Below are 18,163 nucleotides of genomic sequence, written 5' to 3'. Positions count from 1 at the left end.
CTCCCCGCTTTTGCCCCAGCTTTCGCCACGTAGGCGAAGAGAGAGGAATAAATTGGGGGTATTTAAGTCATCATGTGTATAAAATCCGGTGGTTGGAAAGGCGCTCTCGAGATCCTACATAAAATATCGTGGACACGAGTGCACGGCCAGAGACCGTTCCCCTTCAGTCTTGGAGCCATCGAGTGTGTTTCATCTTTTGATCTCTGCCGTTATTCGATCATCGGACGGTTGGAGGTTGTCGGTGGGAGGTTCCCGCTGTTTTCGATAAAACCCTAGACCACTCGGCGAAGTCCTCACTACCTGCCGTTTTCCCTCCATTTTCTCTCTCTGCAACAAGAATGACATGAACTGCTCCGGAACTGGGAGGAAATAAGATCAAGGAGAAAAAGGAGGGGATTCGAATTTTCTTTTTTTTCTGTTTTTTGGTGTTTGAGTCTGTCTTTATCCCGCCATGAGATTAGGAGTGGAGGTTTTGCGTTGTGAGCTGGGGTTTTAATGGAGGTTCTGCAGGTATTTCTTGGTCCTGACCGGTGAGTCTTTCATTTGTTTTTTATTTAAGTCGAGGAGCTTGAGAGCTTTGATGGCGGATTTTGTGGCGACTCTTTCGCGTACGATCTCCAACTATGAGAATAAGCGTGGGGATTGAGGCGGTTGCGATTAGGGTTTCGAAGCTTTACGAGATCGACGCAACGACGAAGGAGAGTTAGCGAAAATTGCGGCTTCTAGGGTTCGGATTTTCCCCTTCGGTGACGTGCCGTCATCGATGCCCTCCGTCGGAACGAGGCGGTCCACCCGCGTGTTCGTCCCCAAATCCGTCAAGACGTCCCCGGATGCCGATACTGTCAGAGTTTTGCGTTCCGGTAAGCGCCTGTTGTCCGACACTGCCAAGACGCATGGAGAGGATGACGATTGGTTGAAATTGCTTGGAAGTCCTGGAGTGGACGCGGCAGATTTGCGTCGCTGGAAAAGGGAGAACAGATGGCAGGAAAAGGAAATGGCTGAGGCGGAGTGCAACCTTGTTGGAGTCGACAATTCTGGTGATGTATGCGTGGAGAGGTCGGCTAAAGGTGCCCAGGGGGTACTGCCGGCTAAAGTGGATGAAGAGAGAATGTTCGGGATTGTTTACAGTCGAAAGAGACGAAGAGCAAAAGATCGGATGTATGGAATCCAATTTGTTCGGAAGCAGCGCAGGAGGAAAGGTCTTCCGGTGCTTGGTACAGAAAGCGGGAAATTGGAGAATTGCTTACGGGGTTTTGTGTGTCGTTGGGCTTCGTTAGTTATCTTTGTAAAATTCTCTCGTAGTAGTTTGGTCAGATTTGAGAGGCTTTTCATTTCAGTTTTGAGTTGGATGAAAAGGTCGCAGCTTGGACTGGCAGAGTTCGCTGCTTTTTTGCTATCAGAATCGATGTCTGTAGTTTTCTCCCAACATGGAATTCATTTCGCTGTCCAGTGTAATTCAAGAGATGTGAGTTGTTTGTTTGGATCTTGGTAAAAAAATTAAATTTTTTGTTTCTTGTTACTGTAGTTAGTATATTCACTAAACAACTCGGCGACTGATTTACATTTTTTTTTTTTTTTTTGGATGTTTCAGCATCTTCCTTCTGGAGATTCTTGCAGAGATACCTTATCTACTGATGGAATTTGCAGAGTATATGGGACATGCCACTTTGTCCCTTCCGTATCAGTGAACTTCTCCGCGCTTCCATTCTACTTTATGAACTTGCATGTGGACATGTTAATCAGATCCCTTTGTCTTCCACGCCTACTTGCAAATTACCTTCAGTCTTTGTTAACATCTACTCGAGGGGATATCATAGTCTACACGGATTGGACTTCTCGCTTTTTTAAGGAGATGTGTATTCACCAACGGGTATCCGCATTTTCTACAAATTCTTCCCAGACGAGGAACATGATACATTACGGAAATAAAGCCACGAATGCAATTGTCGGCAAAGTAGCGAATAGACAGGGGGTCAAGTTCCGGAGACATAAAAAGAGGAATTCTGCGAGGTTAGGTAGGGGTCCAAGGCACCCACTGGCTACCCGTGGCCTCCATGGGCTCGTTAAGCTTCCATCAGTTGCGGACAGCTTTGTGAGCATCATTGTTGGCAAATCTTGCACAGCCTACGATAGTGACTTGTTTGATGGTAGAGATGATTATTCTGTATTTTCTTCTCCGAGACCTAATGGTAGGCGGAGGAAATCTGTCAGGTATAATCCATCAGAGAAGCTTAAGGAGCTTAAATCAGTCTTAGTAGATCCCAAGCAGAATGTGGACACTATCCGCTGTGCTGCAAATATTTTGGTGATGCAGTCAGATAGGTGTTGGAGGGAATGTGGGGCCGAGGTGATGTTGGAAAATTCTGATTCCAAGGAATGGTGGCTTGCAATTAAAACACAGAGCATAACAAGATACCTCCACAAGGCACAGGAAATGAGGCCGAGTACCTGCAATCGTTTTACACATGCCATGATCTGGATGGGTGAGGATGGATGGAAGTTAGAGTTCTGTGATCGGAAAGATTGGATGATATTTAAGGAACTATATCGAGAGTGCTGTGAGAGGAATTTGCAGGCCTCGGCAGTCAAGATAATCCCAGTGCCTGGAGTACAGGAGGTTGTTGGATATGACAATGGTGATAATGTCCCATTTGTACGACCAGATGTGTACATTTCTGTGGAAGATGATGAAATTCAAAGGGCTCTAATGGCTGATAGCTTGTATTATGACATGGATTCTGGCGATGAAGAATGGCTTGAAGAGTTGCATTGTGATTTTGTTGCAAGTGATAATTCAGAGGCTGGTCATATTTCGAAAGATAATTTTGAGAAGATAATGTATGCATTTGAGAAGGCTGCTTATATCCATCCCGATGATGTATTATTGGAAGAGAGTAAAGCTATAAGTCTTTGTGTAGATTTAGGGAGGAGGGAAATTCTGACAGCTGTTTTTGACTACTGGCTTAAAAAAAGGAAGCAAAAGAAAGCGCCTCTGGTTAGGGTGTTTCAGGTAATAGATGTATTAGCGTTTGAATGTTCCTTTCATTTATCTATTAGCTTCTCCTTCTCTTCACAGGATAATGGCAGTTCTATGTCCGAGAGATCTCATTGTATATGCTTTGTGTTAAATGCTGTCATAGCTCTACCAATGTACTTTCCACGAGTATTTGTTGCACTTCTTGATTATACTCGGATTATTGGTTGTTCTATTGTATAACATGTGAGAGCAGCAATTCAATTCCATTTGGTCCCATATTGTTCTGGTTCACCTCATGGAATCAAGATGTTTGATTTTGTATCTGTTTGTTTGGCTGCTGATATGCTAAGAGTTTTTCAATTCTACTTATCAGGCATGAAATATATGGTTGACGCTATATCTTTTTCAGTTCTGGAGGCTATATATTTCAAGCTCAATTAGAGTCTAACACAAAGCTGTAGAAAATTTTGATGGAATTAAAAACTTTGAAGCAAGGTTTTTTATGGGTGTTTTATTATTAGTCCGTAATTGAGAATTGGAAGCTGTAGGCCTTCTTTTCCTTTTATTTATTTATAGTTTGTTGTTCTTTTGCCTTTTTCTAGAGAACTTGTAGAAACTCATACGAAAAGTGTGACAAAGGAATGATTATAGCATTGGGGTTGTTGAGTGTAGGTGAATCTGTCAAGGTTCTCTTAGAGCAGGAATTTTTTTTTTCTGCTCTTGAATAGGGTGTGCCCAGTTTGTCCTTACATGCTGTTTAATTGTTTGACCGAACTTAAAAAATACCAAAGTGTTTTGATATAAGGTCTTACTAAACAAGATGAACTTTGATTGTGATAATGATTTAAAAAAGTCTCACAATGACCCCAATATTTAAAGAAGTTTTTTTGTTGTCAAGGGTGTCCATTCCCTCTGTAGCTCGTGTGCAAATAACTGCTACTCATCTGATTATGTCGTATGATTTCACTACATCTTTCTGTGAAAATTTCATGAAAATATTGAACTTGAAAAAAATTCGAAAATACTACTAACCATGCTATATGTTTGTTGATTTGAGCAGCTAAATATTGTGATGTATGGCTTGAATATAGGACAGTGGCAGTTGAAAGTTTTGCAATCTCCAGCTGCTTGTTGCTGTGAATTTTGTTTGATGGTATTCTTCCTTGTTATGTTAAAAAAATTGATAAACCATTCAAACATCATATTCATGACCTGCTTGGACAAGCCATGGTTTTGAGGCATCAAATCCTAGTTAGCATATTTAGATGCAATCCCTTGCTTTCAATTTTCATCAGTAATATCAGTAAACACCATAATTGTCGTGTTTTTTTTTCCCTGAAATACAATACTTGGTAAATTATTGTGTGAAAGCATGATTTAAATTCAAACTCTTGGATCTTCTGGTGGTGAGTGTTGGTGAAGGAGTTGCTTCATTTCTCGCATTTCTGACTACCGTATTAGATATTCCAGAGTAATCCATGCACATATTTGCAATTCCCTGCAGACTGTATAAAGCATGCACAATTAGTGATTTCTGCTTCCCTAGACTTTAATTGCTGATTATTATGAGTTTTGTGTCCGATTTGTGGTTTTTCACTTTTGAATTCATCTATTTACAAATTCATATTAAAAAATCTTGTGTATCCTCTCTGAACAGGGGCCTCCTTTGAAGAGAGCACAGCTTGTTCAAAAGCCCATTTTTCGAAAGAAAAGATCATTCAAGCGGCAGGCTAGCCAAGTGGGACGAACCAGGGCTGACAGTTTCTTAGATGGTGAGTTCACAGGCTCTATTGTTGTCAGTACTCTAAGCTCTTTGTGTCGCGCAAAAGACTTGAACTACTGTGTCCTCAATAATGGGTAATTGCAGGTGAGGCAAAGGAGGATGCTGTACGAAGAGTCCAAGAAGCTGAACAAGCGGCAAAGAAAGCCATGGAGTTGGCCACTGCGAAACGCAGTAGAGTTCAAATGCTCATGCACAATGCTGACTTGCTGATTTACAAATCTGTCATGGCTGCCAGGATTGCTGAAGCAGCCCAACTTGGAGAGTCATGCGATGCTACCACATCCTTGGTACTTGGATGAAAGAGAAGTGTTCTTTTTACCCCGCTGATTTTTGTTTTTTCTCTATCTGGGAATGGATGGGAATTTGGAGTAGGGCAGAGGAGGAAGCTGTGGTATTTTCTTCAAGAATGTTGGGGGTGGCAGAAAGAAAAAATTCTTTCCATTTTTGTTTGTATAGATGATGATTATATGTAGATAGATTTTGTATTATTATTATCATCATAATACCAATGTAACACACGAATCTGGCTATTGGCGTCAAGAGTAAATATAGATCACGAGAGAGCTCCTGCTCCATGCGTTGAACTGGCCTCAACCACAACAAGTTCTTCTTTGTGGTTTCACTTGTTTCCAATGTTAGTCTTCTCTTTCCTCTCCTCTCTACCCTTTCTCCTATATTAAAATTTTAAATTGACTAGAAATATATTAATAAAATGAATAAAATAATCAAAATGAGTTACTTTTTAATATAATAGTTTAATGAAAATATATTTTATTTATTTGTAAATGGTATTTAGTGGAAATAGTTTTTTACTAGGTTTTATAAAAATCAAAATTTGTGAATAAATTTAAAATATGAAAATTTTATTGAAAATCATTTTAGATTTTTGATTTGGATCTGAATGCTCACTTAATTTTGTAGGAAATTTAAAGAGTTTATGGGCTAAATCAACTTCAATTGTATTGTGGTTGGATAATAGAAATAATTGATGCACTAATTATTGCTCTTTGTAAAAATTTTCTAAATCAATTAAATTCTCAAAAATAAAAACTCGAATATGAACGCTGCCGAGACCTGAACTCGTGACTTCACAATAATGTGTAACTTATTACATCAATTTTATTTTTTACTTTTAACTTTTCCCTGAGCACTGTCGACTGGCCGCTCTTACTTTTTATTTTTTCCTTTCTCAAAGTCTCTCTTTCTCCTCCCAAAATATCCTCTAGGACCAGTTCTTCGACAAGTCTCGGCATAGCAGCTTGATCTCCGACGACCGTCGACGACCGTGTCTGGTGGAAAACAGAGTTAGGGTTAGTTCCCCTGTCTTTACGTTTCTTCTGGTTATACTTTTCTCTTTTCTGTTCTTGTTGTTTCCTTTGCGTATGATCACACCTATTTTAGGGCCCATACGGAACTATCTGTTGATGATGTGGAGGTGATTATCCTGTACGTGTTGTCTTCCTAAATTCTGTTTTATGCAATTGACGGTGGGAATTGCTTTTCCGAGTTAGGGTTTGTTTGAGGACGGCTCATTGTCTTCCCAGTCCGTGTTCCTCCATTTTTTATCATGATTCTTTTGGATTCTTAAATTCTTAGTTGATGTGCATCCATCAAAATCTCCACCGTCATGAATATTGTAATTCTCGTACAAATTTGCGAATGTCTGGCCTTGTGAAAATTGGTTTCTTAATCCTTCATCAGAGCTTTATGCCTAGTTGTGATGTTGCACTTGCTTATGGGGCCACGGTGATGGGCGATCTAAGAAGCTCAGTCATTAGATGAGATGAGAGTTTTAAATGGAATATAAACTTTAAATGGTCTTTCTAAATAGATATGAACCATTAATTTGTATCTTATTGAAACTTGGTTAGTTGTTAGGATGGACAGATTACATTGGGCTTTTTTTTTGCTTTGGTATCAGTTTTTTTTTTTTGGCTGTATGCGTGCTATAATCAGTTGCACAACTGAGAAGGCTCTATTGTTTATCATGGTGCTTTTATGTGCCCTAGTCTTCATCATGGACCAAGGGCTTTCAACTGCTTGGCCTGTTTTATGTTCCACAAATTGGCTGATTGTGGGAAAATTTGTCCAAAGAATAAACTGATCGTAACTGGATTGAGTGGTGCTAAAACTCAACTCACATAAGTAAAACGAGAGCCAGTGCAATGGTGACTTGCTTCACAAGGGATGCATCCTCTTGATAGGCTAATTTTACAATAATTAGAACAAGAAAGGAATACACCCAACCTAGGTGATCTTAACAATCAGATAACAGCTCTAATTGAATCTCAATTAATGATTTTAAAGTCAAAGGCGATATAGTTCAAATATAAGTGTTTTGAAAAGCTGCTAAATAAATGCCCCAAATATTTTCTCATAACTCCAAAGCCAGAACAGATACTAAACAAGTTGAGTGATTTCAAAGTATTAAAACACGCATTTAGCACAACAAATTTAGGTACGAAAAAATAGATGTCATACTTAAAAACCTTGAATTTACTTTTTTCTTTGAGTCAAGTGGCTCAAATAGTTTCAAATCAGTAGGAGTTCTTGAGAGAGCTCGAAATCATTGTAGCAGTGCTTGGTGCTTAGTTTTGGGGCAAAAATTACTTTAATAGAGAGAGAGTTCCATTGTTTATAAAAATGACTCTTTATCTTTCTGTTAAAATCAATCAATAGCTAGAAAAATATGAAAAATACTTTAAAATCTTAGTTTTGAATTGTGGTTCACAATGGTAGGTCACTTGCATATTTTGGAGGCTTGTAATGGCTCCATTGAAACTCCAAATCTTCCTCTGCAACATTTTGGGCCGCAATATTCAAACAAATATGAATGCTCAAACATTTTTTGCTTTTCAATATGCTTTTGCTTTTGGGGAACAATTCCTTTTGTTCGAACAATACTTCTTCTCCAATGTCTTTTGTTCTTCATATTTGTTTTAACGTTTGTCTTTGGCCAAACAATTCTTTACAGCAAGAGATTTTGGCCAACAGTTTTGCTCAAACATTTCTTTTTCTGCTGCACTTTCTTTCAAAGCGCTTTGTTCGAGCATTCCTTTTTCTGCTGGACAACACTTTGTTCAAACATTTGGCTTTGTTTATTGCTGATCTTTACGATGGAAAGCTTCTGCCAAGCACAGCACTACCCAGTCCAAAATCTCTACTCAGGAGGCAAAAACTGAAACTTGGACAGCTTCTGGTCCATCCATCTTTGAAATTCTTCGAGCATCATCCTTACAGTCTAGTGGGAGTGTTTACAGTGAAAAGTGCAGCAGTACAAGTGTTGTTGGACAAACTTAAGCTGAGTATCACTTTACTGCATTCAAATCCTCGGAAAACAACGACGGCCGAGATGATATTTTTGATGCTAGTCATTTTTTTGGTATTTTTGGCTGCCTCCCTATCTCAATGACATTTTGAGGGAAGCCTTCGAGATGAAGTTGTTCATATTTGGTGATAAAGTGTTTGAGGCATTTTACGTAGTTTTTTCTTAGGCTGATGAAATTTCTCTATGAAACCAGCTGAATTATTAAAGTTTGTTCACCTGTTGCTGTTAAATGTTACGAGCAGGTATATTACAATAAGTGGAGATTGCATTTTTTTCCTAAAAAGGAAGTTAAATAAAATAGATATTTGACGCAGGGTGACCTAAGGCCGTTTGGTCTAGTGGTATTCTGTTTACATGAGGTGCGTTAGGTCGCGAGTTCGAATCGTGCCACGGCCCTCTCAAAAAAAATAAATAAATAACATGCAGGGTGCCCTTATCAATACTGCATATTATAGTTGGATCTCTCATCTAAATGGGCAGCTTGATACACATTTTATCTGTGATGTGGATAATTTTAGTGAAATGTTAGTGTACTCTCATACATGCATATTTTATTGTTGTGAAAACTTTTTCTTGCAATAAAAACTTTAAATTTATATGAATTTTACATGAGATATAACATGTTTATGACTCAGAATTGGAACTGACTCGGGTCCTTGAAATTCTTAGTCTATCTGGGCCTAGTATAGAAGGGTGGGTTTTGATTTACCCTTTCCTAAATCAAGTTCATTGTGTTAGGGCTCGGCTTGCTAGATGGGAAATTGGAATACCATGGATACGACTATGACCCATTTAACAGGAAATTAGGAACAAAAAGAACAGAATTCAAGGATATATCAGGTGTGGTATGAACAGAACCGTCCTCCTAAATAGGAGAGGTAGACCCATTCACTACAGTAACAAGATGATAGGATTGAGAAGGGTGAATAGAATGAAACAAGGATGCCATACCTGACATGTAGTTAGAGGCTCCTGAATCAACGTACCCATGAAGGTGAATAGGACACATTCAATGCTGGCTTACCTGTGCTTGCCATCGTGGCACTAGTTGTGGAAGAAGGAATAGTAGTAGTAGTGGGTGTACTTCTTCTTCTTAAAAAAATGATTAGCGGGTGTATGGTCAATTTTCCAAGTCTTTGTAGCAACTGTTGAATCTCCTCCTAAAGGTCAGAGTGTGAAATAGTAGCAACTGTCTCAACAAAATTTGCCCACGTTGGCTTGCCAAATTGCTCCCAACGTTTATCGAAGAAGTGGTTGGTCTGACCACAGTGAATACTCTTTTGATCCCCTCTATCACTCAGTCCACGACCTCGAGAAGAGGAATCTCTACCTCTACCTCTACTATTGCTCCCAGGACTTCTTGTCTCAAACATGCTAGATACTGAGTGGAGGTTGAGAGCATTTGCGTTTGGAAAATGAGTATCCTTATCAGATTTGCTAGCCACTACTCTTGCTCGAATAACTTTGAAGGCTTGTTCAATAATGGTGACATCATCATTGACCAACAGTTGTACCAAATAGCATCATATTCAGACCCTAAGCCATCCTGAAATCTGGCAACTTGAATCTAATTTTTATCTTTTCGTATATTATCAGCATTTGTAGTAAACGGATGAAAGGTGCTGATTTCTTGTAGCACACCCCTCATCTCAATGAAGTAACTGGTAATTGACCTGTTAACTCTCTGCATTTTGAAGTATCAAACACATAGTTCATAAATACGAGACAAAATTGCTTTTTTGAGATAAAATACAGGCTAATGTAGTTTACATCTCCTTCCCACAGTTTAAAATCTGGTCACTGAAACGTGACTCAATGCTATTTACCAACCATGTTATCGCCTGGTTGTCTTCTGCTTCCTAATTTTCATTCATAGGGATAGGAGGCTCATCTCTGATATACTTAGGCCATTTGTTTTGCCTTCTAGAACATGAGTACTGACCTGGACCAATTTACCTAGTGGGATTCATTCAATCTGGATAGATTGAAAGTATTTACCTCTGAACTCTCCAGAGGTTTAAGTTCAGCAACCTGCTTGCTGGATTCTGCCATTTATCCTATAAAAAAACCACAATTCTATCTAAATCAAGCCCCTTTACCCTAAAAAATATTCCAACCACCACAATAAAAGAACCCTGCGCAGATTAAGTGGGCCTCATAAGTCAAAATTAGGGCACAATCTAATGTTTAGAGGACACCTGGTATGATGGCGCAGGCAAGAGGTGTTGACGCTGGTCGTGGGGAGGGGTGCAGGTAAGAAAGGGGCTAGGGTTTCAGTTAGGCACTCTTTAAGGGCAATAGATCATTGGGACTGTTCAATAGGCAGTAGAAACCATAAACCAAATGGTTATGGAAGGAAGAAGAAGAAGAAAATTTTGATATTAGCCTACCAGTCCAGAAATGGGTGGAAAGGACCTTCAATAGGGTTGATTGATTTGGAAAGTGAAGCCTCGGCTATTGCAAATCTGCCCAAGAACATCTTCTACTGCTTTGATACCATGAAAAATAAAAATATTGGAGAGATTTAGAAGAGAGAGAGAGAGAGAGAGAGAGAGAGAGAGAGAGAGAGAGAGAGAGAGAGACCATTACTTTTCATATTAATGGTACTGCCATTTCTATCAAAAAAGTATCTAAAGCTCATTTCCATGGCCAACCCGGCTTTTTAGAGAGCAAACGAGTAGGTAGTACTCTACCTACTCCTATTCCTGAGAACGTAGTTCCTATTCAGGAACATACTATCGTCACATGGCGTGTCCAACAAGAGATTCCTTCATCACATGGCTGATGGTGATGTTGCTTCGCATGGGTAGTAAATACTTACTCCGTGCTGTCATTGTCTGTCGTGCTGGCAGATTCTTTTTTGGTGTCACAGAGAGGATACTGATGTTGTTGTGGAGCGTAGTGACAGAACTCCTTTTTTGTAGTAGAAGAAATATCTAACTCGTTGGTATAGAATCTTCCTTTGTTCTTGGCAAGTTCCAGTCCTTCTTCTTGAGAAATCGGTTTCTGAAACTCGGATTTTAAGACAATTTTATTGTCTATGTAATTGATTTTGATTTCTGAATCTTCATAAACTTGAGTATATTGCTGTAAAACAGCTTTTAGCCGTTGAGCTCTGATCTTTGGTAGCTTGCCGGCTAAGTCTTGAGTCACCATTTTTTCAGATGGTTGGTCATATGAAAAGTCTTTTTGGGCCATACCAATATCAATCCAGTGATAGGGTAAAAGTACTTGGCCATCTTCATTCCAGTCTAGTAAAGAACTTGTAATCTTTAAGAAGATTGGTCTGTCCTGTTGTTTTGCAACATTTTTTCGGAAATGCTTAATTGCATTTACCAATTTCTTTGGTAACAATCTTATTTCGTCCAGAGATGGACTAGGGTAAATAACTGCACAAAGACCACAGTTAAAAGTATCTCGAACAAATTCTGCTTTTGCTCCTTCGAAGAAACCAAACAGAGAAATGTTAGTTTTATTTAATGTGAAGTATTTAACTTCTGAATTTTCCGTTTGTGGTTCGGCAATATGAAAAAATTGCTTGAATTGGAGAAAGGATGTGAAACAAGGGTTTTCTGTTTCTTTTGTGGGGGCTGCAAATGGTTTACTTGGTCTGAGCATCCGGTTAAGAGACTGGGCGTTACCTCTTTGTTGGATGGCTTGCTTAAAAGTGCGAGTAGGGATCAAAGGGTGTGAGGTTTCTTGATCGTCTATTCGGGATTCATTGAAAGCTTTTAAAGCTTCTTTTTCTGAAGGAAAGCTATGGTGAAGAAATGGCTTTCCGTGTACTAGTGGAGAGACCTTTGCCCAAGAAGAGTAGACTCCTCTATTAGGTCCAGAAAAGATCACATAGTACTGTTTTGGTTGGGCGGCCGAAGGCCTCAAATTTACTGGCTCATTGCTGAGCTGAGTCAAGCTTTGTTCAATTACAGGGGTGAGCTGTAAAGGAACCTGGTCTTTTTGAGTGGACCGACCACTTGGCGTAACTATGCCAGTATTGACAGTGATGTCAAGATCTTTAGTCTCAGAAAGAGACTGGGTTTCCTTGAGAGGAAAAGTTTTTTGTACCGCGGTAAAATCCAGCGGATTTACAAGTGGATACTTTGCTTTTTCTTTTAAACTTAATTTTTCAAGTTTAAGAGAGAGTTTTCGTACCTTGACTTGCTTGTAAGCGATTTCGTCTTGTAAGTCCTTTATCTTCTGTTGAAGATAATTCTTGTCCTTGTACTTATCCATGTCCTGCAAGTTCTCTTGACATCAAGTCAGCAAGCACATTAGTTGTTCCTTTAATATGGATAATATCAAAGACGTAATATTGTAACCATTGCTGCCATCTTACTAGGCGAGCTTGTTTGTAATCTCCTCTGATTTCTGTTTGCAACAAATAACTAACATTTATGTTGTCAGCCCTAGCTAGGAATCTTTTTGGTAGGAGATAATCTTTAAAGGCTTTAATGGTTTTGATCAGAGCAAGGATTTCTTTTTCATTGCTATGATAATTCTTTTCAGCATCTTTAAAGGATCCTGAAGCAAAACGACAAAGAAGTTCTTCGTCTTTTCTTAGTGCTTTGAGCACTCCGCCCCAAAATAAATCAGAGGCGTCGGTTTCAATGATGAGTTGGTCATCGGGTCCTGGGTTATAAAGATCAGGGAGAACTCCCATTGCTTTCTTTATTTTTCTGACAGTGTTGGTATCTGTGTCTGTCCATATCCATTGAACTTCCTTTTTCAGTTTAACTTGTAAAGGATGTCGTAGATTTGCAATCTTCGGAAAATAAGAAGATACATAGTTAAGTAATCCAAGAAATCTTTCAAGTGATTTTATATCAGATATTTGATCAGGAAAGTCATGTAAATGATTTCCTATGTGTTTTTGTAAGATTAATTTTCCAGCATCTATTTCTAGACCGAGAAAATTAATTTTTTGTTTGCAAAGTTGTGCCTTTTTCTGGGAAAGGACAATCCCAACATTAAGGCATCTTTGTAAAACAGTTTCTACATGTTGAAAATGATCGCTTTCTGTGTTAGAGAAAACAAGAATATCATCAACATAAATTAAACAGTAGTTATTGAAATCAACGAAGGTTTCATTCATATGTCTTTGAAAGATGGAGGGAGCTTGCTTAAGTCCAAAGGGCATTACTAGCCATTCAAAATGTCCTTGTGGACAGGTGAAAGCAGTTAACTCTTGGGAGGCTTTAGTAAGCCTTACCTGCCAAAATTCAGATTTACAATCAAAGGATGAAAAGAAAATTTTTTCTCCAATTTGTTGTAAGATCTGGTCTTTGTTAGGTAAAAGATATACATCTCCTTTTGTTGCAGAATTAAGTTGCTTGTAATTTACAACCATTCTGGCTTTTCCTCTTTTTTGTTCAGCATGATTTCTAACAAGAAATGCTGGAGAAAAATGAGGTGATTTACTTTTCTGGATAACTTTGAGTTGTAATAACTCAGTGATTTGTGTGTTAAATTCTTCTCTGTCATGAGGAGAATATTGCATTGGTTTCACCTTAATTATTTTTAAAGGATCTAAAAGTTCAATGTGAGCGTTAGAGTGAGAGAGAGAGAGAGAGAGAGAGTTTGGGGAAAAGCAGCAAGAGCTGTGTTGAGATTAGGCTCAAAATTTTATAACATTACCTAAGTGGCTTGATGTATAAGGATAATAATGCCCCTATGTACAATATCCCTTATAACTTCTTTAATACGTAACAGAATTATGCCAAACTTGAAACATGACATAAAGACAAGTAACCTAACATACTGGACTCATATGACCTCCACAAAATGACTAGACTACCCTTGCATAAGTATTTGAAGCATAATTTTCTAGGTCATGGAGGGTGGCAAAACAAGTTCTAAGAGGAACCTCTATTACTTACTCTCTTGATTTGATCTCGTTTCTTCCATCATTGAGAATTGTCCAGAGGGGCATTGTACAGGGTGATAATTAGTATTGTTTGTAGTTTGAAGATCCTGAATTGCTCACTTTTGATTTAGTCTTGTAATGTATGAGCTGTTGGTACTGGGGATTTATTGGAAGTTTAATGAGATGGTATTGCAGCGAGCAATTGTTGTATTATTATGAATCTTGCAAGCAAATGTTATATTCTTATGAATCTTAATTTCATGGATAAAGTTGGGAGAAAAAAAGAGTCTACGCCGTTTGAGAGACATTATTTGCATTAAAGATAACTGAGTTTAGGGTAGCGTATCTTATTCTTCTTCCTATCTCCCAATCAAATTATTCCCACTATTATCTCTTTTGAAGCCAGGTTGAGGATATTGAAGAGTGACAAGAATGCCAAAGATAAAGACAAATCGTGTAAAATATCCTAATGGATGGGAGCTTATTGAGCCCACACTTCGTGAACTGGAGGCAAAGATGAGAGAAGGTTCTTGTTACTCTCCTCTCTCACTCAATGCATTCTTGTTATTAATATTTTTTTCTTCTTTTGATCTATTGGTTGCTTATGCATCATCTATTGGCGAGCCTTTGTACTGATTCATAAATTTTATCAAGTGTAGCCGAAAATGATACACATGATGGCAAGAGAAAGTGTGAAGCATTATGGCCTATTTTTAGAATTGCACATCAGAAGAGTCGATACATCTATGATCTTTATTACCGAAGAAAGGAAATATCTAAAGAGCTCTATGAATTCTGTTTGGATCAAGGATATGCCGATCGGAATCTCATTGCCAAGTGGAAAAAGGTAAGCTTCATCATTCGTCCAAACCTATCGCATTTCTTTGTTTTAGTTTGCTCATATCATTCTCTCTTTCAAAACACGATTCACTGACAAAATTTCAATAGACATCATTAGTTTCACATTTGACAATGTTGTTCTCGGTGTTTATTGTGTAGTTTTCATCATATTTTGGATTAACAAGGTTTGATTGTTATCACTCTCTGCTCCTGTTAACCCACATAGTCTTCACATTGTTGTTGTTTCATTCTGCACACAGTTTCACTTAGTACTCTTGTCGTTGCCTCTTAATGTTGTTTTTGCTCTGAAGCCTGGCTATGAACGACTCTGCTGCCTACGATGCATCCAACCACGAGACCACAACTTTGCAACTACCTGTGTCTGCCGAGTCCCCAAACATTTGAGAGAAGAGAAAGTCATCGAATGTGTTCACTGCGGTTGCCGTGGTTGTGCCAGTGGAGATTAAGCACATATGTTTAGATTATATACTCTTTGGAAGCTCCGGCATCCAAACATGAGAATTCCCCTCTCAAAAAATGTGAATCATGAGAATACCTTGCCAGTGACCAATCAATGGGCCGGACACGTTGTGACAATATTAAATACCAAAAGGTCCAACCAGTTTTTATTGAATTCTCTTCAAATTGGAAAATGTAGTTTGGTTACAACTATGTGAAAGAGCAGGTGAGATCTTACATTATGATCAATTATACCTTTATTAGTAGTTTGAGTTATATAATAAAATGAATATAATCGAATACACTAATATAAAAATTAGGATATGATACACCCTTTTATATGCTTACTGGATGAATTACAACTTGTTCATCAGTTCCTCTAATCTTCCATTTTGAAAAGCTTACATGGAAATTGCCCAAAAACTACAAAAACGTCATACAAGAGAAGACAAGACAAGATCCACCTTCGTGAACTTTTTCTTTTATCACTTTCTTGATCTAACTCTTCCCTCTCTTAGCTTTAGGGCTACGAAAAAGAAGCTCTAGTTTCACTAGAGCCTATGTTGCCTTTCACAAAGACCCACTCGGTGATATTTACATCATCTGGTGAGTGACCTGCCTTTGACCCAAGTTTCAAATATCTGGTCAGGGGTTGGGAAAACAGGGAGCATGTGTTAAGTGACAAGTCCATGTGAGCTGCCCTCCAAATCCCTTGAAGGCTGGGATCTCAGATCATGCATTTATAATAAACAGCTTTAAACCATTTTTTAATCCTTTAAATAATTCGACGCATTAAAACGGATTAAAATGTTTATTTGGTTGCTATGAGGGTGGCATCGATGTGGTACGGTGCCCCACCCCCCCTTCACCAATTATGAGGAGTGGGATTTCATCGCCGATTACTTTCCTTTTGTTTATTCTTTAAATATCTTCATAATTCGTGGGACACGTTTACGGTTCACGTGCCATGTCTTTGTGGGTCCCACCCTCCCCTTGCCGCGTTTCTTTAGTTTTGGATAACGTAGTCAGTCTTCACGCTGTCAGTCGTGGCAGACAGTCCGAAATTATCAGGTGGGCCAGCTTATGAGATCAACTTTGAGGGATTCACCCAGCACCTTAGTTACGTAACATCATGTTCCACTGCCAATTTTTTCCCTACTCCCGCACGGTTCCCGCGTGCGACAGGTTTTTGAACTAATTAGGATGGTTATAACTCAATTGATTTGTAGGTCTTAATGTCACCTCTCCTGCTCAATCTTGGTTAAGGACTCGTTGTACTTCTTTCTAATGATAATTAAGTATTTCCTCTTTTTCTGTTTTCTTTGAATTATTCGTTTTTTGGCTTGTCAAATGTCTGATTCAAGAGGAGAACGTGGGAGCACTAACTAAGACAACAAAGGCGGGAAAAAGAGCCCAAAATCCTCTTTTCCTTTATCCCCACTTTCAAAGGTTTTGGCCACAATCTGTGTGCAGAGGGAGGGTTTTCCTCACCTCCTCTTTTAACCTTTCATTTTCCTCTTCATCAAGTTACTTAAAGTTCGACGTGAAAACAGTTCGATTTAATTCAAGTTTTCTTAAGTTTAGCTCGAGTTCAAACTTGGAATAAAACTCTTTAAATATAACAAACCAAATTTAAAATTTTTTAAATTCAACTTATTAGCTTGTGAACCGACTCGATAGCATAATTTTTTATTTATAAAAATACCCTTTACCCTAATTGTCCTCGTCAATTCCTTTTTTAAGTGTTGATGATTATTCTTATTTACCAAAATCTCAAAGACGATGAATCATTCAATCCTTCTGGGTCATTCAATATCGAATATTGTTGTTTGCGAAATGAAACAAATGATAGAGAATTTTGTTCTTTCAATGATACTAAACTAATCGCCAAATTCTCTCTAATTATTTTTGTAATTTTTTATTTTTATAATTTTAAAAATATAATTTTTTTCATCCCTTTTAAACCGATTAGTTTGGTTACATGCAATAAAAAAAATAATAAAAAAAGGCTCGAAGGATGCAAAGACATTATTGGCAGAGGTTATATTTAATGGTAAAAACAGAAAGGCAGAGATGAGAAGATGATCTGTTTGTCTCAGGTTCCAGCTCACGTCACCGCTGCCTCACCAACTCGCCAATGCCGCCACGACAGCTGCATTGCAGCTTATATTATATCTGGACGTCCAACCTTACCTAGGTTGTAAAACTGACTCTTCTTCCGCGCGCATCGAGACCGGAAATCCGTGTACCCGCCCTTCCCCAATCCTTTTCTGAACCGGGGAAGAGGACCAAAGCGGCCGTGGGTAACGGTGGAGCCCATCTGGATACCTGTCGGTGCCGCGCTTCCTTTTCTCTGACAGCATTGTTAACAGGGTTTTGATTTAAAAAAAGTGGCGGAAAACTGTTCCCTCTCTCTCTCGTATCTGATCTGTGGAAGTCTTCAGTGATTTCCTTTTTGTTTTTATCTTTTCTTTATTCCTGTAGCCTCAATCCAACTCAATCCCAACCGTGGTGAAAAAACCAAGAAATAAGCTTTGTTTTTCATCGGCATTTCTCCAAAATGATTTTTCTTCTTCCTTTTTTCTATTATTTTATGAACATGACAGTTCTACAGAATCATTCATTGACCTCTACAAGTATTTCCAGTTCCTCCACCAAATCTCACTCCATGATCCCTCCCTCAACCTTATTTATTTACTCTATGCAATCTCTCTCTCTCTCTGCCCCGCCTCTGCCGCTGCCACCCTTTTCTTCTTCCATCCTTGATTCCAGTTTCGTTGAACCTTGTCTGATCTTCCATTCATTCTTTGCGGAGAGAAGTCTAGCAAATGTTCAATTGCTCGAAGCATGTAACTACCGACTTGTAGCCGGGCCCAGCTTCTCGAAGACAAAAAAGAGAGAGCAAGCGGAGGA

At 38.7% G+C, this 18,163-nt stretch overlaps 2 protein-coding genes across 3 annotated transcripts; both read left to right on the top strand.

Annotated features, from left to right (window-relative positions):
* The first annotated feature begins 235 nt into the window (after positions 1–235).
* On the top strand, positions 236–5,300 carry LOC137956972 (uncharacterized). The gene is made up of 4 exons (XM_068804658.1): positions 236–1,465; positions 1,592–3,010; positions 4,635–4,749; positions 4,845–5,300. Exons 1-4 carry the CDS (start codon positions 764–766, stop codon positions 5,057–5,059), a joined length of 2,451 nt encoding a protein of 816 aa, XP_068660759.1. The 5' UTR covers positions 236–763; the 3' UTR covers positions 5,060–5,300.
* A 658-nt stretch (positions 5,301–5,958) lies between these two features.
* Positions 5,959–15,425, top strand: LOC137956394 (protein BUD31 homolog 1). Of its 2 annotated transcripts, none has more exons than XM_068803878.1 (4): positions 5,959–6,070; positions 14,358–14,477; positions 14,611–14,798; positions 15,103–15,425. In XM_068803878.1, exons 2-4 carry the CDS (start codon positions 14,384–14,386, stop codon positions 15,256–15,258), a joined length of 438 nt encoding a protein of 145 aa, XP_068659979.1. In that variant the 5' UTR covers positions 5,959–6,070; positions 14,358–14,383; the 3' UTR covers positions 15,259–15,425. The 2 variants fall into 2 exon arrangements, with proteins under 2 accessions (XP_068659979.1, XP_068659978.1); XM_068803877.1 differs by having other exon boundaries at positions 14,354–14,477.
* The last annotated feature ends 2,738 nt before the right edge of the window (positions 15,426–18,163 follow it).

This window comes from Aristolochia californica, unplaced genomic scaffold (assembly GCF_029961685.1).
Source record: "Aristolochia californica isolate CCGP_79_NKW_82.1479 unplaced genomic scaffold, dmAriCali1.0.hap1 SCAF_2, whole genome shotgun sequence".
NCBI lineage: Eukaryota > Viridiplantae > Streptophyta > Magnoliopsida > Piperales > Aristolochiaceae > Aristolochia > Aristolochia californica.
The sequence above is the reverse complement of the archived record's forward strand: the minus strand, read 5'-3'. Positions and strand labels throughout refer to the sequence as shown.

What these genes read in the sequence shown, in the direction of transcription:
- LOC137956972 (XM_068804658.1), top strand. Translation starts at nt 764, where the DNA reads ATGCCCTCCGTCGGAACGAGGCGGTCCACCCGCGTGTTCGTCCCCAAA. An exon ending in TCCAGTGTAATTCAAGAGAT is followed by an intron (nt 1,466 to 1,591) that starts GTGAGTTGTTTG and finishes TGGATGTTTCAG; the next exon opens with CATCTTCCTTCTGGAGATTC. An exon ending in GGCTGACAGTTTCTTAGATG is followed by an intron (nt 4,750 to 4,844) that starts GTGAGTTCACAG and finishes GGGTAATTGCAG; the next exon opens with GTGAGGCAAAGGAGGATGCT.
- LOC137956394 (XM_068803878.1), top strand. Translation starts at nt 14,384, where the DNA reads ATGCCAAAGATAAAGACAAATCGTGTAAAATATCCTAATGGATGGGAG. An exon ending in GGAGGCAAAGATGAGAGAAG is followed by an intron (nt 14,478 to 14,610) that starts GTTCTTGTTACT and finishes TATCAAGTGTAG; the next exon opens with CCGAAAATGATACACATGAT. An exon ending in TCATTGCCAAGTGGAAAAAG is followed by an intron (nt 14,799 to 15,102) that starts GTAAGCTTCATC and finishes TTTGCTCTGAAG; the next exon opens with CCTGGCTATGAACGACTCTG.